The sequence below is a fragment of the Dermacentor variabilis genome, chromosome 1 (assembly GCF_050947875.1).
Source record: "Dermacentor variabilis isolate Ectoservices chromosome 1, ASM5094787v1, whole genome shotgun sequence".
NCBI lineage: Eukaryota > Metazoa > Arthropoda > Arachnida > Ixodida > Ixodidae > Dermacentor > Dermacentor variabilis.
In genome coordinates this window covers 87527400-87552062 of record NC_134568.1, presented here as the reverse complement: position 1 = coordinate 87552062, position 24663 = coordinate 87527400, and the positions used below count along the sequence as shown (strand labels likewise).

The 24663-nt window shown below is 43.6% G+C and overlaps 1 protein-coding gene across 2 annotated transcripts in view; it reads left to right on the top strand.

Annotated features, from left to right (window-relative positions):
• Positions 1–24663, top strand: part of LOC142580196 (uncharacterized) — a 215653-nt gene that overhangs the window by 158155 nt on the left and 32835 nt on the right. For both annotated transcript variants that reach the window (XM_075691081.1, XM_075691079.1), the window contains 3 exons: positions 1302–1392; positions 3780–3871; positions 11806–11874. In XM_075691081.1, the coding sequence (XP_075547196.1) occupies positions 1302–1392; positions 3780–3871; positions 11806–11874 (252 nt within the window). The remainder of the gene's footprint in view (positions 1–1301; positions 1393–3779; positions 3872–11805; positions 11875–24663) is intronic.

Sequence of the window (24663 nt, the reverse complement as noted above, 5' to 3'; positions counted from 1 at the left end):
CAAGAGAGTGTAACAGAAGTAATAATACAGTGAAACATAGGTAATATACAAGATAATTAGGTCACAATTATTACAGTGAAAACATTAGTACATATTAGGAGAACATAAGGCAACTGCAATGAAAAACACCAACAAACATCGAAAACACTGTAAAAGTACCAAAAAAGATTAATAATACGATTAGTCGACAAGTCGTGAGCGAATTAAATGTTGAAACTTAGTCAAGTCTGGTTCCGTGGCAATGACTGAATGGAACGCGTTACCATCAGTCATTGTGCGAGGTAAGAACGAATATGCATAATGGGATGACTGGCAGTTAATGTGTTTGACTTTGTATGGATGGTCACGGCGTGGAAAAATAACTGTTGGTGACTGAAAGAAATCATCATGAAGTGATGGATGGTGATAAAGCTTATGGAAAAGTGTTAAGCGAGAAATTTTACGGCGAAGTGCTAAGTTGTCCAAGTCAGCTTTATTCTTGTAACGAGGTGACGCTGGTGTAACGTGAATAATCTGAAAATATAAATCGCGCAGCACGGTTTTGCAAGGCTTCGATGTTACTAATGATATAAGTTTGTTCGGGATCCCAGATGGCAGACGCGTATTCTAGTTTAGGGCGGATTAATGTTGTGTATGCTAGTTTTTTAACATGCATTGGGGCTTCTCTTAAGTTATGTTTAATAAGTCCGGGAGTACGATTTGAAGAGGCAAGGGTAAGATTAATATGATTATTCCATGATAAGTTTGACTGAAGATTGATGCCAAGGTACTTGTAAGTAGTTGCGAGTTCCACAGGGTTGTTATCAAGGGAATAGGTGGTTAGAATTCGTGGCCTATTGGTGAAAGACATGAGTTTAGTTTTGGAAATATTTAATCGCATTAACCAATTAGAACACCATGTACTTATTGCGTCCAGGTCAGTTTGTAGTAAGTGGCTATCAGTGTTACTTGTTACACATCGGTAAACTACACAATCGTCTGCAAATAGTCTGATTTTAGATGAGACGCTACTGGGTAAATCATTAATATAAATTAGAAAGAGTAAAGGTCCAAGTACGCTGCCTTGTGGAACTCCAGATGTAACATCAGCATAACATGAGTTGGAATTGTTAACTGATGTAAACTGAATTCTAGATGAGAGAAAATCGGTGATCCATGCAATTATAGTAGGGTGAATGTTAAGCTGTGAAAGTTGTGAAAGGGTGGTTTTGAGTGATAATAATGTTTATATGAAATAAAAACTGCCCATAGTAAATGTTTGACTGCACTAATCTAAACACTACTTTTCCTTTCATGAAAAGAAACACTTGAAGCATTTGGTGGACTCAATAGAACTGAAGAATCAAAAGGCTGTGGATAGTCTCTTTGAGAACTGCATTGCCTCAGCCAAAGGTAAATATTCTATAATTTAACACACACAATTACGAAGTATTGCCTGTTGGATTCAACATTCCATTTCACACTATTCTGGACACGAGCTCAAAGCAAGGAGTTAGTGTATTATTATCAATGCTGTTGAACAAAAATTTTCTATGCAGATTGCAGAGAGATTTTGGCAAAGGTATTGATGGTGCTGCTACCACTGTGTTTTAGCTCTTTTTGACTGCTGCCTTGATATTTCACAAACAGATGCTCGAGAATGTTTATTACTCCTATGTTACACTCACTCAAAGACTAGTTAATAAGGTATCATTTGATATATTGCAATACATGTTGTAGTATTTCCTTAAATAAAAAATTAAGGCTGCTGAAAATGCTGAACAGTGTTAGAGCTAACAGAGCACTAACAAAATCCTCCTATCATTTGATAGAACCTAGTTTCAGTTCGCAGATTGCTCGGTTGAGGGCGGCAGGGTACTCGAGCAACCTTCTTGTCTCAGTCTCGGAGAACTTGCGTAGTAAGTTAAGCACCAATCCTCACAGTATTGAGCCTCAGGTACACGTTCGAAGAAACAAAACAGCTGTTATCCTGCACATTCATAGGATCTCCCACAAACTTAAAAAATTAGGACAAAAAGCAGGTATCGATGTTGTTTTTCTGCTCCAAACAAACTTGCCCAGCTTTGTGTGAGAACTAATCCTGCTGCTAAGGAACGTAGGATTTGCACTATTAATCATAGAAAAAAGTATACAGTTTGTTCGAAAGGTGTTGTGTACAAGATACCCCTGAAATGCCGTCGGTCTTATATAGGGCAGACAGGTAGATGTCTCAATGTTAGGTTACAAGAACACAGCAATAAAGTGCACAAAGGGCGGGAAGGGTTTCTAAGTGTTCATTGCGCACAATGCGGCTGTATCCCGCTTTTTGAAAAAAACCACTATCTTAGCCAGGCATTCTAATGAATGCATCAGACTTATCATTGAAGCAGCAGCGATTGCCGAAGGTGACTCAGTTAGTAAGCCGTCAATAGCATTAACAGATAAAGAACTGGTTTTTCTGAGGTCGCACATGCGCTCTCATTCGTCTTAGGCGGCGGTCATGGTTCCTTTGAATGTTGAATGCATACTCATGTCGGTTTGATGCCTTGTGGGGGGCGCTTTTGTCTTGGTGTCTCAGTATATATGAGCGTTACTCAAAATGAAAATCAGTTGGAAGTCAGCGCTTGTCTTCGTCATTCTATTGGTCCCTTGTCCTTGTATGAGCTGTAAGTGATATTTGAAACAATGGAATATCAACTAGCCCGTACCCAAACCTTGCTCCCCTTAAGAGACAGGAAGATGGAAGTATGGATTAGAGAGTAAATTCATGTAGCTGATAATGTCATTGAGATTAAGAGGAAAAGGAGCAGGGCTGGTCATGTTGTGCAGACCAGATAACTGTTAGTTTTCTTTAGTAACAGAATGGGACGCCAGGGGAAGGGAAAAGCAGTCTATAGTGGTGTGATGAGATTATTCATTTGGAAGCATAGGATGGAATCAGCTGGTGCAAGTCAGCTGTAATGGAAATTATTAGGAGAGGCCTTCGTCCTGCACTAGGCATAAATAGGCTAGAAGTTTCTGGTGCTGGGCCTCTTGGTACATAGCTTGAAAAACAACAAAACCCAGCCTTTGAAGACGTGCAGCAAGAGGAGAGAAATTACTCAACCGCACACGCTGGAACTAGAAACAGAGTTTAATGAAACAAATGGATCGAAAGGAAACCAAAGGGTGCAGGCGCCGTACATAAATATGGTGATGTTGAAATGTGTCTTAGGAACATTTTTGTTAATGCTGGTTAATAGCTGCTTCATTGAAATTAGGTTCCCTAATTTAAGCAATTAAACAAAATCTAAAAGTACCAATGTCTAGGTTGCACTACTTTTGGCAACATAAATTTGGTTGCAATCTTGTAGAGCTTTCCGCATTTCCTTTGTTATTTGTGTGGACCTGCACAGTGGCTAAATAGTGTGCATCTTTAAACAAAGGTGTAAAAAAAATACAAAAAAATAGAGATGCCAAAGCAAATACAATAGGACCTGGTATTTGAAGTCCACAACTTGAAGACATCTTTTTTGGCTCAGCCACTGGTTTAATAAAGAAATGTACCTGTAACAAAATCAGTAAAATGACACGCAAAAGTAGAAAACCACATTTTGCATGTGCTAAAACCTCATCATCAGAATTATCCCAGTTTGGTGTCCCTGTCTTGTGTTTTTCTTTCAACATAAACACGTTCTAATTCGCCCAGCTTGCATTTATATGGTATAAGGTGCACAGACAGAACACTGGCATGCTTTTCTCTATGGACCTATGAAAGCTGACAATATGTGCAATATTCTGCATTCCTTCTCCTGTTCCAGATGCTTTATCTTCTAAGGTAATTCTCACACATGTTCTGAGTGATGCACAGTTTGAACGACTCAAGAAGGTTGGAGTTGATGCAGCCTTTGAGGCAAGTTATTAGTTTTCACTGTTGTTTGCTGTTTGCTGTATTTGCTGTAGTGCTGTGCTGGCCACTGTGTGGCAAACACAGTGGCCCAGCAGCTGTCATTCCTGCTGCTGAGCACAAATTCATATGATCAGTTCCCAGCCGTAGTGGCCCCAACCTGCTTGGGGCTTAAGGCAAAACTGCCCATGTACTGAGACTTCAGTGTGCCTTGAAGAACCCTGAGTGGTCAAAATCAACCTTGAGCCTACCATAGGGGTGTCTCATAGCCTGTACACCTATAGAACATAGAGCCCCATCAGTTATTAATGCTGTTTGCAACAATGTACTGTTGGGCTAGTAACCTTTGCACTGAAAAATAGCATTACTAATTCTACATGTTGTACTTTTGCAGTTGGTTACTGAAGCAGGCATTGGCATAGCCGGCAGGGCGGAGGGGTGTTGAACCCCCTCCCCCCCCCCCAAAAAAAAAATTCTGGTGAAAACCCCCTTGCCCTCTTTCCTACAGAATGAAAAGTTTCAGGGGGTGGGCTCTAAAAGAGTAGCATAGGTGAAAGGGAAAGCTTCAATGTCAACGAAAGGCGAGGTGAAAGTGGCGGCCCGAAATGAGGAGGGGGGGGGGGGTTGTTGTGGAGGTGGCTGGCCCCTCTCCCATGCACAGAACACTACAGCCCCACTCAAGGCGCAACTCTACCTTATTCCGACATTTGTGACGAAACCCCCCTCCCCCTTCCCCCATTTCCCATGGAACGGAAAGTTTCAGGAGGTGGGGCTCCGAAAGAGCAACATAGATGAAAGGGCAAGCTTGAATCTGAAAGCAAGGCGAGGGCTAGAGTGGTCCAAAATGAGGGGGGGGGGGCTGTCATGGGGGCGATCCCCTCTCCCATGCACAGAAACGAGGAGGGGGGAAGTGACGTGCATAAGAGGTGTCAAGAAAGAAGTTGGCGGATAATTATGGACATAGAGTGTCTCTTCACTGCCCGATCGCTCAACATCAGACGGTCGTGGCCAGTCTGCCAGGCCATCTAGCTGAGGCTCATCTATGCAGTCTTAACAGGTGCTGCTTGCAGAGAGCCCATCCTAACCAAAGGTCTCGGCAATTTTGAGAATAGACTGGTGTCAGGAGACACGACGCTTTATAAACTCTCAGAGCTACCAGCTGGCCTTTACTGCGAACTGCAGATGCTGTAATTTTCACAAAGGCTTCTAAACAGGAAGCAGCCCTGCTTCGGACTGTCTGCCTCATCAATTACCAAGTGAAATCAATTAACAATATAGCGTCGCGTGATGCCTACAATACCATGATCGCAAGTTACTTCAAGGCACCTCTTCAAACAAGTCATACAGCAGGTCATTGAAAGTGAGTGAAACTTGCATGATATGATACTACTATCGAAGTTCTAGCACAAAGCTTCGTTCCTGTATTTTTAAATTTAGAATAACGTTGCATGCCCACAAGCGCGATATAGTGGTAGGCGACTTGCAAGCAAATCTGGCTTGCACACAAGACACACGATAGTGATGTGTCTAATTTTTGATTAGCCCCGTTTTTAGCGCTGTTCGTTTTTCCAAATCATGTGCCAGCTCGGTCATCGACATACATTACATAAATGCATCAATTCTTAAATGATTTTTTTTAATATCATCATTTTTAAATATACCATAAGGATGATAACGTAATTTGATGTGAAATAGCTGAACGCCTTAGCAATGAAAAAGTTTTGTCAGAAGTTAGGCAAAGTGTTGTTTCAGCAACACAAAAACGTGCATCCTCTTTCTTAAAGCAGTCTTGTCCAGGGAGTGCTAGGAGTTTGTCTTTGCATGGTGTACAGTCTGCATATATATATATATATATGGGGTATCCCAGCTAACTTGGACCAAGATTTTGAAAAAACCTTTGCGTTCTTCAGAACAGAAATCACGTGGATGTTGTTAGCGTTTATCTAAACTTACAGTACCATTTTTTTGCTTGTCTTTTTTTAACAATTAACCAAAATAAATAAATTAATTTTTTAAATATACCTTGAAACGTTCAGGCACCAATAGGAAAGTTGTGGAGCTCCACAAATATTGCCCAATTTTTTTTCTAGTGTCCAAGTCAATGCAGAATAGAAAAAGTACACACAAAACATGCATCATACATCTGGAACCTGTGCGACAGAGAGCATCATTTGTTACAACGGTGCTAGTTAATTTCCTTTCCCTTGTCCTCTTGTAGCTTCAACGCTAGTCAAGGAGGGAAGGTGAGGAAAGTCTGAAGTCGGCGCCCCTCGATGATTCGAGTGCACGGTGGCAGCGCGAAGGAAGAGCCGTTGTCCGACGAAGTGACGTTTTATTCAAACGCCGAAGCGTCTGTCCGGGTCCAAGCCCGAAGCTCAGCACTCTCCAGGCGTGCCGCAACTTGGCTCCAAGACTCGTCTGCTTCCCTCTTGACTTCGAGAAACATTCTGCGGTACTCACTTGGAGTCATCCGCAGTTCCTTCAACACTCTAGATTTTAGGTCTGAGTAACGCATTACACCAGCCTCCGATTGATTGGCAACGAATGTTCACACCTTGTCATTTAAGAATGGTAATATAATAGTGCCCTGTATTTCCTCAGGTACACTTAATGCCGCAAGAAGAGCGTCCACGTTCTTGAACCAGGCGGCAACCATTGGCTCATTAGTGGGCATGGGGGCAAGGACTGCTTTCAACTCTTTCGCGTATCGTGCCATTCCGGTGTGCTGATTCCTGTTCTCCGGTTCCTCTGATGAGGCACGCGACGACCTCATCTTCTCCAGCTCTAGCTTGAGCTTTAACGCCTCTATCTCTAGCATCAATTCGCGGGTGCAATGCGATTCATTCACACTATCACCTTCCATTGCGTTTCCATCTGAATCCACCATCTCCCAGAGTGTGCCTGAACGCAAGTGCATTCAGTGAAAGGGACCTCGAGAGAGCACAAAATGAGCCTCACCTTGTCGTGATGCGTCGCCCGGTGCTGCTGTCAGCTGCGTCAGTCTTGGCTCCCAGGCTCGTCGTGACGTAGTCCTTCGGTGCTCCCAGTGCTCCACCGGATCACCCCTGGCGTTGCCTTGCTCAGTTGCGTCGACGTTCCTTGCTGCCTTGCTCCTGATGCAGAACACAGCACCTCCTTTGTCGCTCAACGAAGTCCTTCGGGTCTGCCCTCGTTCCTTGACGCGTAGCAGCTCTTGTCCCGCTCAACTCCTGTCGAGCAAATGTCGTCTGGCAGGCTCGTACGGGATGCCAGTACTGCTTCCCACAGCGTACCAGCAGGTCCAAGTTGCAGCGAGCGTCTAGTCAGCTTCACCGGACTTAAGCACCTTCCTCGCTGCGGGCTGTCCGATCCTAGGGTCGACTGCGCCAGTTAATTTCCTTTCCCTTGTCCTCTCGTAGCTTCAACGCTAGTCAAGGAGGGAAGGTGATGAAGGTCCGAAGTCGGCGCCCCTCGATGATTCGAGTGCACGGTGGCAGCGCGAAGGAAGAGCCGTTGTCCGACGAAGTGACGTTTTATTCAAACGCTGAAGCGTCTGTCGGGTCAGCAGTACCCTTTTCTTCGCTAGCAACCTCGCTAACATTACCGCGCGTGTGCGTCGCTTGTAATGTTAGCGAGGTTGCTAGCGAAGAAAAGGGTACTGCTGACCCGACAGACGCTTCGGCGTTTGAATAAAACGTCACTTCGTCGGACAACGGCTCTTCCTTCGTGCTGCCACCGTGCACTCGAATCATCGAGGGGCGCCGACTTCGGACCTTCATCACCTTCCCTCCTTGACTAGCGTTGAAGCTACGAGAGGACAAGGGAAAGGAAATTAACTGTGCTTTTTTTCCAAGCTGTGCCAGCGGCTAGATGCATGTGAGCTCGACTGTCTATTACTGTCGGGCCGTGCAACCGTTTCGAAGAATTTGTTTGCAGTGCCTAAAGCATGCCATACTCAAGCGAGCAGAAGGCGAACATGGTCTTAGCCTTGGGAGCGGCACGGGGCGACAAGGGGAAAGCTGCCAAGGTATACTGAAATTGGCAATGTGGGGGAAGACTCAAGAAGTTTCAAGAAGATGTGGCACAGAAAGGGGACCATCAGTGAAGAGGCTGAAGGAGGCATTTTGGCTTTCATGATTGCAAACCCTCATTCCAGCGTGCCTGATGTGAGTGGTGAAGTCGGCATTTCAGTCTTCAGTGTCAATAGTTCTTAGGAAGGCTGAAATGCATCCGTATCACCTCCAACTGCATCAAAAGCTGCAAGAAAGAGACTTTCAATGGCGGCTCGATTTCTCAAATTGGATCCTTGGGAACAATGACGAAATATCGGATTTTGTTGACAAAGTGCTCTGGACAGATGAGGCAAACTTCTCCAGAAATTCTCAAGTCAGCATCCATAATGCGCATTACTTGAGCGGTATAAACCCGCATTGGGTGGTGCAGACCAGACACCAGTACCAATGGTCATTCAGTGTGTAATGCGGTATTTTTGACGGAAGAATAATTGGCCCCATATATTTTGACCACATGCTCACTGCTCAGTGGTACGTAAACGACATCTTGGAAGGCCCAGTTGAAGATTTTTGCTGTGATCTTCTTCTTGTGTTTTTAAAGCAAACGTGGTATCAACACGACGGTGCACCAGCTCACAGCAGCAGCCTTGCCTGAGCCTGGTTTGATGAAGCCTTCAAACGCCAGTGGGTTGGGCAGCATGGACCAGTGGCATGGCCTGCAAGGTCACCGAACTTGACACCTATTGACTTCTTCTTGTGGGGACATGTGAAAGACCGAGTATACCGCAAACCTATAACTACACCAGAAGCGCTAAAGGCAGAGATTACCGAGGCCTGCAGCAAGATAGCGTCTTGCATCATCAAAAAAGCTACATCGGACGTGCTGAAAAGGTGCCAATACTGCATTATGGCAGAGGGCGACTTGTTTGAACACATTCTTTAGACAGACATCACAATGAATAAATCTCTACAACCGTTATCCATGAAAAGAGCCATCTGTGTGAAACTTTTGTACGACGTGGAAAAGGCACGCAAGTAATATGAAATTACAAATTCTCTGCCGACAAGGAATGGGCAGGAAGCTAAAAAGCAACCTTCCGTGTCAGTTTACAATTCTTCCTTTTGTGACAACCAGCGTAATTCACACGACGTTATCAAGCTTGTTATAATGCGTGTTTGCTTGTTCGGGTCTTGCTCCCAAATTCGAACTCATGAGCTTGTCATTTTTCCTCCGCATGCATACTGCTAGCGTGAGAATGCAATTATCGCCGCCGAAACGGGAGCCGCGCTGTATTTCAACTGCCGCCCGAACCCACTGGCGTTTATCTCGGAAGCAAGCACAACACGAAGCTCTGTCGTGGGCAGCACGAAAGACGCGAAGCGAGCAATGTTTTTTACGAAGCACGGTTGAGAGTGCTGTAATCGTGGCGCATTCGGGCGCACAGAGCGCACTGTCATGTGGTATTTTTTAAACTCCGCGGGCTTTCGTTTTTCCCGAATAAAAACGGCTACGCTAAGTCTATCTCGTTGGAAGTACCTGGGTTGGGCAATATTTGTGGAGCTCCACAACTTTCCTATTGACGCCTGAACATTTCAAGCTATATTTAAAAAGTTAATTAATTTATCTCCTCTAATTACTCAAAAAAGGACGAGCAAAATAATGTTACTGTAAGTTTCGATAAATGCTAACAACATCCACCCGATTTCTGTTCTGAAGAACACAGGTTTTTTCTTAATCTTGGTCCAAATTAGCTGGGACACCCTGTATGTATGTATGTATGTATGTATGTATGTATGTATGTATGTATGTATGTATGTATGTGTGTGTGTGTGTGTGTGTGTGTGTGTGTGTGTGTGTGTGTGTGTGTGTGTGTGTGTGTGTGTGTGTGTGTGTGTGTGTGTGTGTGTGTTTATATATATATAGAGAGAGAGAGAGAGATGAAAAAGGGGAGGAGTGGTAGTTGTCAGCAGAGACCCCCCCTCAAATAAGTTTCTGGCTACGCCACTAGAAGCAGCGAATGTGTTAGCACGTTTCCAAGTATTGCCGATACTTCTTTCATTAAAAAAAAATTTTTTTTCTCAAAACCAAGACGTCGTGCAACCAAGACTTCTTGTGGGACATCATGATCCCCCCGATTGTGTGATGCCCCTGATTGTGTGTTGTCAGTGATGATGCTGACTAAGCTGGCGCTGACGGTAGGCTGCGTTGGAAACACAGTTTTCATTTTGTATCCAATTGTACCGCATAGGCATATTTCGGACCAATTTTCTTTGCAAAAAAAAAATGAGAGGGGGGGTGCATGTTAGAATCAGGTAAATATGACAATCATTTATTGTGATCTGCCATTCTCCCTTGAAAACCTTCCTGTGGCAGGCTGAAAAGAGTTGTTTTTGGCAGGAGATTTTTTTAACATGTCCTGATGCATTCACTGTCCCCTAGCATCGCCAAGGCAGACACTGCAGTATTTGGAGTCACTATTGCACTATTAGGGTAAAGTGCATTTGTGCCAACCAGTCAAGTTTAATTATCTGGTGAAGGCCAATTTCATGATCAAAACATAGAAAGTTGTGTGTGTGACGGATGGGACCTTTGGTTGGATTTAAGCAAAAAGTTGAATTTGCAAGAATCAAATTAATAAATGTTCACTGTATTGACATTATTCTGTGAATTTACTGCAAGAAATGCATTCTTATAAAAGCAACAGCCTGTTATGCTCAAGGCATATTATGGCTCGAGATAGCTTCTGGCATCATATATGCTCAGGTCACTCTTCATAATTTGGTATATTGTGTTGCCAGTTGGTACATGTCTCAGGAGCAAAAACAAAAACATTGAAAAGTATACTGAGGCAAACAAAATGGAACAACTGAGCTTAAATGTCAGCTGTATCATTTGCAAAGGTTTGATGTTGCAGGAAATTAACCTATAGAAGAAAAAAATTAATTTTGGGTACTCACACTGGTTATGCATTCATGCATACATCCTTGGGTATGGACTTCAGTTGTCGGCATTCCTCTGGCTTTCATGTCATATGTGATTGCAGTAAAAATAAAGCAATTTCAGATGAACTAAAGGAACTTTCACGATTACTTCATGGACCTCGGGCATAGCACATGGGATTTCTGCACAGTTAGTAAAGCACTTCATTAATACCTACACCTGACTGCTAAGGATTTTAGGGCGTGGAAGTTGTGAAAAGGGCATTTTCCTATGGATTTTCCACCCAGCCTGTAATTCTGGAATGCAAGGTGGTTATCTGAAAAGGAAGTACGTATACAGTACATCCCTCAGTTTTGAAGCGGCTGTGTTGCAAAAAAAAAAAAAAAAAAAGAAGAAGTTATCTCTTCACAAATCTCATGTTCTGAAAACTTTTTCTGCATGTTTTTTGTGCAGTGATGTCCTCATATTGGTCTTGGGCAAAGTCCCTGGTTGCATGGGTCTCATTTCAAGACTAAAAAGCAGAAATACCTTCATCCCTAACTTTTTGTGGCATGATAAATAACTGCAACAGTAGACTAAAGAAATTCAGAATTCTCACCCCATCATTTATCATAGCCCAACTGCCATTATTAAATATGAACTGCCACATGATGTTCCATTGTCAAAACAGTGTAACCATGAGTATGACATGATTACTTTTTGCAAGAAGTTAAGTTTGCATACAAGTGCAAACTGTTAACCGAAATGTTGATGTGGCCTTGTTCACAGTGTATAAGTATGAATTTAAAACTTCATTTGGCAGTTTACGCTTGCGTAGTCTCCCCATTTTTTTCATGCAACAAGTGATCATAGATCGCCACCAACTAACCTGAATCCACTGACTGTCGAATATGATATTTTGAGGTAACTATTGTGATGCACAGAGCTGAATGAGACTAACGTGTGTGCCACTGCTGTGCAGTAATGTGCCAAATAGTTGCTTACTGTTCCTTATGCATTCTTTTTAGGTGTTTGATTTGGAATGCAGAAATTTCTCAAGTGAAAAGGTATACGGACTCCACGAAGCTAAGCTTAAGGTAATTTTTCAAGTTCTTACCGTTATAGTTGTGGGTGTTCAAGCTGACTGGCCAGGTGCCGGCCAGGTAAGGTCTAAAAGTCTATGTGGGTCCCAATTCCTTAGCCGAAACGCGTTTTCAAAATTCAGCTAGTAAGAGCCTATGAAATTTCGCAGTGCCTGATTTAGAAAGTCACCCGCCGTGGTTGCTCAGTGGCTATGGTGTTGGGCTGCTGAGCACGAGGTCACGGGATCGAATCCCAGCCACAGCGGCCGCATTTCGATGGGGGCAAAACGCGAAAACACCCACGTGCTTAGATTTAGGGGCACGTTAAAGAACCCCAGGTGGTCGAAATTTCTGGAGTCCTCCACTACGGCGTGCCTCATAATCAGAAAGTGGTTTTGGCACGTAAAACCCCATAATTTAATTTAATTTAGAAAGTTGGTCATAACTGGTGAGAGTGGTGCGGCGCAGTGCATCGTGCATTTGTATGATGCAGTCTGCGCCACGTATTGCCGAGCGTGTGCTCCTCCCGACTTGGTGTTTTTTTTGTGTGTGTGTGTGGCTGGTTCCCTCTGCCTTGTGTGGCCACAACAGTGATAAACATGAGTAGTGGTATAGTACAAAACAGAACACCCTATCATTGTCTATATATCAAGTCCAAGTGCGATAAGATTATGCCCAGGCTGCTGTGGGTGCGAGAATGACCCAAGAAAGATGGTGTCGATGTATGCGGTCTTCCTGTGCGTGCAAGGGGAGGGTGGGGGTTTGCCATTACCTGAGCAGTCCACTGATAGTGTCATCCCTCAGTGGGCAACACTATCAGCTGCCACGGCAGCATGGATGCAAATGTTTCGCAGGCTTCATCCGTACCACTAATGTGAAGGTATTGTTGCGATGGCATGAAACCTTATCTAATTTGGACGCCGGCTCTCAAATTCAACAAAACAAAATTTTTTTTATTGTTGAAATTCACTTTTTTCAATTGCCTAGTGCTAATTCCGAAACCTTTATGACCAGTTTTGTCTAAAAAAAAATTCCATCAGCGACATTACTTATTTGCATAAAAGGTCAAATTCCACTATTTATTTATTTATTTATTTATTTATTTATTTATTTATTTATTTATTGTACCCTCAGGGCCGAAGCATTACAGAGGGAAGTGGCACAAAAAAGAAAACATTTCTGTGAAAAGATACATTTATACATGGAGATATATAATGTACGAATACAAATACAGTACTCTAATTAACAAATCAAATCAATACAAATCACCAAACTATAGAACAATGTAAAATGACTAGATGATACAGGTAAGCACAAGCAAACAAGAAGAAACAACGAAAAAATAACATGAGGTAATGAACTAATTAGTTACTGTTAATTAAAGCATTCTTGAAACGTTGATGGTCTGTAATTTCTGCAGTAGTGGTAGGAAGATGGTTCCACTCCTTGCAAGTCCTGGGAAAAAAATTAACACTGAAAAGTAGAAGTCCTACAAAAAGGAACGGCTACTTTATGTCGGTGGTCAGTGCGTGATGATACATACTGGGGAGGAAAGATGAAATCATTGTGTAGTGAACGATGGTGAAATGTGCAGTGAAAAAGACACAAGCAATGCATATTACGGCGAGATGCTAGTGATGGTAGTTCAAGGCTCGATTTCATATTAGTCACACTTGCGGTCTGAGCATAATTAGACATAATAAAATGTGCAGAGTTATTTTGAACCTTTTCGAGTGAGTAGATTAGATTGTCATGGAAAGGGTCCCAAACAGAGGCGGCGTATTCCACCTTCGAACGAATTAGTGTTTTATAAAGTAAAAATTTAAGAGCCTGAGGTGCGCGTGAGAAATTCCGGCGAAGATATGCAAGTGTTTTGTTGGCGCTGGCGATTATGGATCCAATGTGATCATTCCAGGTTAGTTTTGAGGATATAGTGATGCCAGATATCTATATGACAATACTACTTCCAAAGGAACTTTATCAAGATGATATGAAACATTTGCATTAGTAGATCTAGCTACATGCATGACTTTGCATTTTTTAGTGTTTAATTCCATGCACCAAGTCTTACACCAATCGGATACAGCATCAAGATCAGACTGTAGTGTAGTAGTATCGTTAGAACTAGTTATTTCTTGAAATATTACACAGTCATCTGCAAAAAAGTTGATATGGGAAGAGACGCAGAAAGGTAAGTCGTTAATGTAGATTAGAAAGAGGAGAGGCCCAAGCACCGATCTTTGTGGTACCCCTGAGGAAACAGGACTCAGAGGAGAGTCAGTGTTATTAACAGAGACAAACTGGGAACTATTTAGTAAAAAACATTCAAGCCATTCAAGTAGTTTGGAATCCAAATTTAGTAACTGCAACTTATATAAAAGGAGATTATGGCATACTTTATCGAAGGCTTTTGAAAAATCTAAAAATATACAGTCAGCTAAAGAGGAACGATCGAGGATAGCATGAAGACGGTGAGTGAAACATACGAGTTGAGTGTCACACGAAAATGTCTTGCGGAAACCATGTTGTGAAGGCGAAAAAAGTGAGTTCGATTCAAGAAAAGAAACAAGATTTGAAAATAAAATATGCTTGAATATTTTACATGGAATACTAGTTAGAGAAATGGGGCGATAATTTAGAGACTATAACAAAGTGCCGATTTTACCGACTTCGAGGTTTAACTATAGTATTCTGTTACCCACCATGCGCAATTGTGGGAATTAGTGCAGGAGCTTGAAACAGTGTTAAGGTGAAGTTCACTAGAACAAAAATTATTGTGTGTAATGAACACAATAAGATGAATAGAGGGAAAATATTGGTTTAGAGGGAAATATGGGAATAGAGGAACCCTTATGGGTTTCCTTTGTAGCAATTGCTACGAATGGGTGGATGTCTGATTTTCCCTCTATTCATTACTTCTCTCCACCTTGCGGGTTTCCGCAGAACTTCTACGTCAAACACAATAAGACATACAATTCATGCATAATATAGCATAACAGCTGTAAACCAAGGAACAAAAAAAAGATCTCCATACTCCAATGGCTCTTTCATTCTTTTAGCTCAATTGCACTGCAAACAGTAGTTATGAATCCTGACTTCTTGATGCACCACAGTTACAGTAAACTAGAATTTAAGCCAATGGGCCAACCAGGACGTGCCCCACCTTATTAACTCGTGTCGCGCGAATTGGTGATCATAAAAGCAATGCTATCATCGCTCTCTATCGAATGTGTCTAGTTTTGGTGCGCACATTTGCTGCATTTAGTTGGCACGTCTGATTGCATTTCTATCACATTTAGCTTTTTTGTGTCTGTGGTCAGGTACGTGAATATTTCACTGCCATCAATGCACTTCAAGCAATGGCTCAATCATTGCTACATGCTGGGTGCACCATGGGATGCAGGCAAAGCAAAAATGCTCAGAAGCTTTCCTTGTTCAAGGCACCCTATGATCTCAACAAAAGGAGACAATAGGACATAAATCTTCACAGAGCCAACAAGTCATTTCATCACACGGCTGTAAGACATTTACAAACTGTTTTACCGCATGAAAAGTTCACCACAAGAGTGTAATGAGCCTTCCTGTGCATGATACGTTGTGCTTCCCTCTTGAGGCTTGGAAGTTCAGAACACATGGAAATCATAATGCCACATGTTGTTAGCTTTCACCTGACAGCAAGTCTTCATTTTTTGTCAAAGGGCTGAAAAAAGCAAACGTGCACCCAGGCAAACATGAACACATCTCACTCAATGACCGTTGACACTCACTGTCAGAACACTGGCGTGAAGAAGAGTGGCAGCAGCAGTGAGTGAATTACCCCTTGTTCTGCCTCTCATTTCAGCACAAACTAAGCTGCGAGAACACAGTGCACATGAAGCCATCAGCCCTTGGAGTGCCTAGACTACCCATAGCAGGTGGCTTTCAAAATAGGGTCTGTGCGGCCGTGCTCAGCCACACCATACGCAGCCAGAGTAGAACACTCCCCCCCCCCCCCCCCCCCCATTGCCTTGTGCGCAATGGAAGGCACCACACTTCCTCTCTTGTGCAAGCAAGATTGAGCCAACAGCCCTCACTGCTCACCTTCGCATGCTTTCGCTCTCACCTACAGCATACAGTGCATGAAGATTTACAAAGATTGCATTTTCTCATACCAGTCTAGTACATTGCTAATATCCTGTTGAAAGGTTTGATTCTTTACTTTATATTCGTACACCTTGAGGGCAAGTGCTCTGTCATCTGCATATTGAAACAGCTTCGCCTTTGTTTTTAATTGACCCAGATCATATATATGTATATATATTGTAGTCAGGAAGACGGTCGGGTGCTTCAGGCACATCGTCACCGCCTCGCTGGGAGCAGAGCTCATGTGCTCAGTGCCGGACACTCGATCAACAAACCTGCCTGTGTATCGTTCTTGCTTGTTAATGAAACCGTGTTACATATTTGGTGGAGGTTGCTTTCCTCAACCCTGGAACTCCACAGTCGGAAGTTGCCACCCATCATGCTTGACGACACAAGCCAAACACCACCACCGGCCTCACCCAGCCATCTATGTTCCGGCTCGTTGCATCAACGGGATCCAGCAATCTTCAGCGGCTCTAACGAAAACTACATTGAAGATTGACTCTCATCCTACAAACGCGTGAGCGCCCGCAACAAATGGGACGATGCTTATAAGTTGAACAATGCAGTCTTTTACTTCATGGGCATCACAAATGTGCGGTTCTGCAACCACGAATCTGACCTTCGCACCTGGTCCGACTTGAAGACGAGCTTCAAGCAAGTTTTCGGTCGCCCTGCGGTGCGAAAGCTTTGTGCCAAAGAGTGCTTGCGCAACCGTTGCGAACAGCCCAGTGAGAACTTCAGCAACTACATAGGAAACGACCTTTGCAAACGCATCAATGCATCAATGACCAAATCCGATAAGATATGCAGGAAAACGCCCTTTGCAAGCGCATCAATGCATCAATGACCGTATCTGATAAGATCCGGTCATATCTTATCAGGGTCATTGAAGTTAATGCCTTTCAAATGCTCCTATAAAAAAAACCTGCAAATCGTTGTCGAAGTTGCTGACCACTGTCAGAGTTATGATGAACTCCACAGACTTCTCCTGACCTGATGTTCTTCCACGCAAGATGCCTTGGTTTCGAGCTGAACTCTTTCGTTATCACAAGAAAATGGTCGTTTTTTATAGATCTCGGAAAAAAATTATTTACCACTACAAATAATATTCCAGCATACATTGCAGCATAGCATATTGTGCATAATGAAATGTTCTTTCCAAAAACATATGTTGCCAAACAAAAAATTATTAGGTAAAACATACAAATTCTGGAAAGCGCCATTTTTGCTGCCAGTTGATAAAAACACAAAAAGAAACATGATGCAGTAAAACCTCGTTAAACCGTACCTGCTTAAACAGTAGTTTCGTTTTAAAAGTAGTAAAGTCAAATCCCTGACTCAGCGGCCATTGAACATAATGTGTTTTGTATCCGCATAAACCGTACCAGCTTATTGCGTATGTATTGGTTAACACATAGTGTTCCACTTTTCGGTGTGCAATAACGGCGGTGCATCGTCTCCATCGGGCAGCCCGGCAGAACAACAAGCCTCGGAGATCAGAACAACAGCCTCCAAGCACCCTGTGTGTTCGCGCGTGAAGCCACATCATCATTTTGGCGGCGTGCCAGAGTGTGTTGTGGCGTCGCGTACGAGGACTCGCGTTATGCCGAAGCTCGGCTAAAAAAGACACTGGATGCTCAGCATAGAAGAAAAATTAGACATTCTTCGTGCTGTCGGACATGACACGAAGAAGTCGGCGCTGGCACGCGACAGGGATCTGCTGTTGACTACAGTGTGTGGCATTTGGAAAGCGAAGTTGCTCGGCAGGACTGCTGCAACCACGAAGAGATGTCGGCTGCGAGGTTTGACTTTTCGCCATCGTTGCCTCTGTTCTTGCCAAAGTGTTGGCTAGCAACAGTGGTGAGGATGACAACGAAAGCGACAGCATGGGCGATTCAGGCCCGACAGTGGCAGAAGCTGCGCGTTACGTCAGCCTCATGAATGCAATCGTCGCAACGAGAACGGCACCCCGCAATGAAAAAGGTGCCCCGGGACTTCTGCAGCGCTACCATGCATGCGCGTAATAGCGCATGCATGGAGAATACGTAACACCGACGAGGAATCTGCCATGCGAGTGTTTGCCAAGAAGAGGGGGGCTGGCTGAAAAGCTGCCTCACAGCTTCAGTAAGTTTGAGGCCGTTGTCGTCGCTGCTACGCCGCCGCGGAATCAAATGAAAATAACACTTTAGTTGCGCGAAGTGAATAAATACTGCATGTTCTTTTCCTCTTTCATCGCACTCTCTCCGAGTTCCGTTTTTGACAGGTAAGTGGTCGATCTCATGCTATTTCGGTTAAGCAGTACTACCGTTTAGCACATACTTTTTCCGAGCTCCGGCCAACTACGGTTTAACGAGGTTTCACTGTACCTACAAAGGTAGTGATTACAGTGACGGGGCCCGGCACTTTAACATATGCACTACAGTGACGGGCCCCGGCACTTTCACATTTGTACTGCAGTGGCGGGGCCCGGCAATTTAAAAACTACACTACAATGACGGGGCCCGGCTGCATTGAAGTTCATTCTGTTATGCTCCATTTGGTTATACAAAAGCGGGCATTAAGAATCGTGATGCACTCGATAACCGATACACCCAGCAGGCCACTGTTCAATCAACTAAACATATTGTCATTCGATCTTATGCGTGAGCACAAAACAGCTAGCTATGTAAACAGTGTTGTGAAACGTGATCATCCTTTCCCTGTGTCCATATTTTTTTCATCATCACATGCTACCAGAAGTACTGCCGCCGGAAATTTCAATCTGCCTCCTGTTACATAATGTATATGGCAAAAGACTACTTGAATTTGTTGGAGTTAAGACATGGAACAACCATACCCTCCAAAATAAGAAACACAAAATTTTGGCAAAGCACTATTCGTTAGCTATAAACCATTGGTTTTGTGCCTGTATTCTTGCTTGGCATTCTATTGTTTGCGGTTTGATAATTTATGCAACTGGTGATCATTTCTATGCATGCCATAAAAAAAAATCTTTTTTTTTTCTGTTTGTAATGGTGCTAATGTGTTGCATTCATCCCCTGTATTGATCCCCCTATGCTTGTACTGAATGTCTATTATATTTCGCATATCCGGACCCATCCACTAGCCTGCGGCTATTGGGTCCAACAGTCTTTTGCATATTCACTGTAACACCTATGATGATAATAATAAAGAAAAAGAAAAGGAAAGTTCACTAGAATGGAAAGGGAACGGTAAAAAGCAATTTAAAAAAAAAAGGCATGGCATATGTTCATGCTTGTGTAGCACAAGACAATGAATATTGTACTGGATTAAGAAAAAGAAGCAGCTGGTAATTGGTCGCTTAGAAGACCGATAAACACACAGTGTGATGCAACTTGAGAAATAATTATTGAAACTTCCAAGACTTTAGAAGAAAAGAGAAGGGAAAGACTGAATCGTCGCAACGGCACATCACAAAATCGCCGTAGGCGTCGAAGCCTAGCTATAACAAAATTATTTTTTAACAGCTCTGATAGTGTCCATGTAACAATGGTTGCTTGCGTACTGTCAAATGCTCATATACTGCGGCATAAAGCTCATGGCACGGTGCGAAAACGCGCTCGCAGCAAAAGCGAAACATTGTGCACGGACATGCATGCAGACGCGCATTCGGTCACCGCGAGTCAGTGTGATCGCTGCATTGAAGCTTAATTCTGCTTTGCTCCATTTGGTTACGCAGACAGCTCACTATAAGAACATATTTCACATAGTTTTCTCTCAGTGATTGCCTACCTTTCACGCAAGAAACCGGTTCGGGGGAGTCGATTGCGGCGACCGTGCGCAGTGTCCCAGTTTACTGCACATAGTAGGTAAAGAGGTAGCGTCTATAAGCCATTCTGTGCTTTCTGTTTGTCCAAGATTATTATTTTAAAGGTAAAATACTTCTGCCATTTCAAGAGTGCTTGCAAAAATGTCCAGGAGGGCTCCTGCGTAGTATCTTTATTTAGCGTCGATAGCCAAACCTATGCGGAGCGCGCCCCGTTATTCCTCAGACTACGCAAGTGAGGTGCTTCTGACAGATGGCGACTCTGTAAGTCCTCGCTCCCATAGTTGTATGAAACTCTATGCCACGGTGCTTTATGCTCGCCCCCAATACCGACATCGTTATAGTGACGGCCCCGTCGCTACAGTGTTGCTGTTAAAGTGCTGGGCCCCGTCACTGTAGTGCTGATGTTAAAGTGCCGGGCCCCGTCACTGCTGTCACTACCATCTACAAAAACATTAATATAAAAAAAATTCAGAATATACATTTCAAAGATAAATAACCCGGGAATAGTGTGAAAAAATAAATGCTCAGTACAGTGCTGTTCTTCGGATACAAAAAAAAAAAAAAGAAACTAAGACTAGTTCATCGCTTATGCCATGCGGTGAAGCAGTTTGCGGATTTTGTGAAGCATAGGTGCATTCCTCAATTCTCCCACAAAACGTATGGTTTTTGTTCAAATTTGTGGTCCTCATAACACATTTCGCAGTTCCGGCTTTTCGGCATCTTCTGAGGATGGTCTGATGAGAAGTCCAAGGAATGTACTTCACCAGTTCGTCTAGAGTCATGTACCTCTTCCAGGATCAATTGCTTTCATTGTAGCCGGGCAACTACAAGATTATGCATCCAAGCATATCTATTTGCATTTTTGCCCGTTGTCTTTATCACCTCTGCAAAGAATAACAGTAGAAAGAAATCTCAAGCCGTTGTAAACTGTCTTGCACTGATCCGTAGTGCTGGGCCAAGATGTGCTACGGGCAGCCTTCTTGGAATGAACAGAAGTTTCTTTGCTGCCGATGGCAGCACATCATAACCAAGTGAAGTATGCACCCTGAAGATAATCAGCAGAGCTCTCAGGTCGTGAAGAAAAGATCGGCAGATAAGCATGCACAAGGAAGGAGACCTCTCAAGGCCGTAAGGGAAATTCGCGTGTGAACAGCTGTGGATGTCCCATTCTGACTCAAACGATCTTCGCCGTCAAAGTTTGAATCTGCTTTGCTGTCATCTTCAGAATCATAACTGGAGTCCTCATCACTAAATTCAAGTGCAGGTGCAGCATAGTTTCGAGCAGGATGCTTTTCTTGCGACGCAGCCATGCGGGACGACGCCATGGGAGCGACTTTCAATAACTGCGCGGTGACATCGGCAGCGCCCCTTGCCGGGATTTTACGAGAAAAGTGTTACCAAAACTCTTGGAAACTGGTTGCAAAAGCCGGGTCCACATGTTGGACATGCAACGGACCTTCAGAAATACACTTTAGTGCAATAAGAGGGCTCAGACTCCAAACCAAAGCTCACTAGTGAACAGGTGGCATCATTTTCAGTTAATTATCACCGCTAAGCACTGTTGGACAGCATTGCCAACAATATAATTTAATTTGTGATATGCTGGGAGTCATTTGATTACAAAATTTCGATGCTAGTGTGGCAGAAGGTGACAGCCACACCTCTTTTCGCTACAACATAAGCACATTAGTTCGCCAAAAGGTCCGTCAAAAATCACGACATCGCCGGAGTGCAAAAATTTAAACTGATTTTGAAAGTGCAGTGCCTGTACTAACTACTTGATGGCCTTATATGGATAAGAAATGGCTCCAATAAGTTGTTATTGGCGATCTAAAGCATCATTCACCGGTGATCAATTTGAGTAGGCGTGGTAACGAAAGAGTTAACCGCAGTTCCTGACCACGGCCTTCCGGTCTGCGAGATCAAAGAGTTCATTAGTGCTGAAGTCGCTCAGCAGCTGTCTCTACTCACTGCCATTCCAAGCTCTACACCTTCTTTGACTCCAAACCTGTGACAGATGACACAGGAGCAAGTATCTGAAGCAACTCCTTCCCCCCCCGTGCTCCGCTGCCAGTGCCTGCACCTATCACATAACCGAAGTTGTAGCATGGATTCTGCCGCTGATGTTGTCGCCACCACTGCCCGTTGTACCGTCATGTCTGCTACCTCCCTCGTTGGTCACGAGGTTACCAGCTAACACTGGATCATGGCGAATGGCCGACAATCGCCCAATATGCTTCTATTGTGGCCTCCCTGGTCATGTGGCACGGTTCTGTTGACATCACTTATGGCTTCCCCAAGCTGACCAACCTGAGCTGTCCTACGTCTCTCCAGTTCAGCTCTTCTCATTGCCTCCTGAATCACATCTGACTTCTCGACTCACCGCCAATCCTTCTGCCCATTATCGCCACTTGCCAATTTGTAGGTGGAATTGTTGTACTTGCACTACAGTGCAGTCCACTTATAACAATACCAGATATAACAATTTATTGGTAATAACGATGAGTTGACTTAAGGGAAGACCCTGCTCTTTGGAGCCGAAAAATGTCCCAAATATCTTTATGCATCCCAGTGCTCCATATTGGTATAGAGCATTTATTCTTGCTTGATTGGATCCCTGTATCATCCATGATTGATTTAGCCCCTGCTGTAATCATCATAAACAGATTGTGTAATGTTTTTCCTCGTTTTCTCAAGACAGCATTTTTGTCAGTGTCACTGTTTTGGAGTGATGATCTCTTTCTTTTACTTATCCTATCACAATAGTTATTTGTTTATCAAAAAGGTAGAAAAATAGATATTGTTGTGGGCATATAATATAGGCAAATATTAAAAAAAGATCATTTGTTCTAGATGTTAGTATGGGTCCATACTTTAAATAGTTTGACATGCTGTAACTTTGGTTCAAGTCAGTCTAGAGAATTCATTCTTGTACCACTGCATGCTCCGATTACTCAAGATAATTTTTATATGTTTATATACAGTAGAACCTCGTTGATACATTCCTGTTATGTATGTTTTCCCAGCGCCAACATTCGCAATCGAGAACACAAAAAATGGCCCAATAGAGTTACTCATTTTTTACCGGTTCATAAGTTCCCGGAAAACAAAATTTTTTGGCACCAACGTTCAGTATGTTGCCAAACTGCGATCGTATGATATGCTTTACGGCCACTAGATCCCATGCAAACAAGAAAATATGCTAGGCGCATGCGATCAAGCCCTGAGGTGAAATCGAACGTCGGCTTTTCGAACACGTAATAGATCGCGGCCCAGTGTATAGCTACCCGCCACCGCCGCGGCAGCTTGACCGCAATACTCGCCCGCCCATCTCATGTGAAAATGCCGGCGCGCACTCAGTTTCTCATTTCAGTACCAGCAAATGTTCTCCGGTGTCGTCCCATGTGGCATTCACAGCTATCACCACCAATCCTGTTGCGATAAGCATCTTCGCCTATCTATTTCATAGCGCGTGGTACTGTCGGAAGCGTAGCGCACTCTTTTAAGAGGTGATAACCGAAATGCACCGCTGTTCCCTGCTGTTAGCTTCAATCATATACGCTTTCCGGCCACTAGATCCCATGTGAACAAGAAAAGGCGCAAGGTGCGCGCAATCGAGAATGGTATACAGCTGCCCGTCTCACGTGAAAACAACGACGCGCACATTTTCTTACTGTGGTAACAGCAAATCTCCGCCCAGGTCGCCGCACGCTGCATTCACAGCTATCGCCGCCTAACCTATTGCAATAAGCTTCTTCACCTATCTGTTTTGCAGTGCGGGGTGCCATTGGTAGCGTACTGCATGCTTTTAGTAGGTCATAATACAAACATGCCGCCGTTCCCTGCTGCAGGCATGGCGTGATGTGAGCATCATGTTTCGCTTTGGCAGCATCCGGCGCCGCCCACGGGCTCAATTTCGTTTCGGTTTCCCATCGCCCTCTTAAAAGACTACGCAATATGAAAACAATAAAATGCATCTTGGGCCACCGGAACAACACCAGCTCCACACACGCGTTGGCATCTCATGCCACAACAATCTGTACGACGCTTCACACTACGTTGATGTCAACAATAGTTGAGTCTGTCAAATTTTCAGTTACTTCGGATCGTACATTTTCCCAGTTAGGGCATTTTTTCTTGCTGCTTTTGCCAAAATGTATGAATGAGGTTCTACGTATATTACACCATATATAGTTTAGTAAATACCACTTCAATGCAGGTTGTTAATTTTTTTAATTTCTAGAAAGATATTTACTGTGCAAATAAACTGAATGTACATCTTAAATTAGCACATGGAAATACATCAACTATGCAGGTTGCATCAAAATCTACTCAGAAATAAAAAAAATTCATTGATGCAGTGTCTCCCTTAAGAGTACCGACTTTTGCACTTAGGGCTATGAGAATAAAAGCATATGTAATGATATTTTATTCACTGCATATTGGATATAACAATCAAAATTTTGCCTTCTGGACAGTGTTTTTCATGCACAATAATTGTGACATTTGCGTTGCTAAGTTCACCTTTAAACGAACGATGCTGAGAGTCCCGCCCACGTGTCAATTGGGAAAGTTACGGAGAGTATCGCGAGTTGGCACAACATGACACAGTTGGCGCCAGCCGCTTCGTGTCTGTAAGCTCCACGTTGCCCACAATCGTACTCCATTATGCTGTGGAACTATGCTCCACGCATGAACAGAGAAAGGGAAAAAGAGCAAAAAACGAATCGGTGCCCAGCCTTTCTACACTTGCTCAACGAGCACGGAAGCAGCCCAGAAGCAGCGGGCAGCCCAGTAGAAGATGGTGCTGACAAAGCACAAAGCTGTGTTGCTTGAGACACAGCTGCAAATTTTTCAAGATTCAAAGAAGTATGAGCCCATGCAGGAGT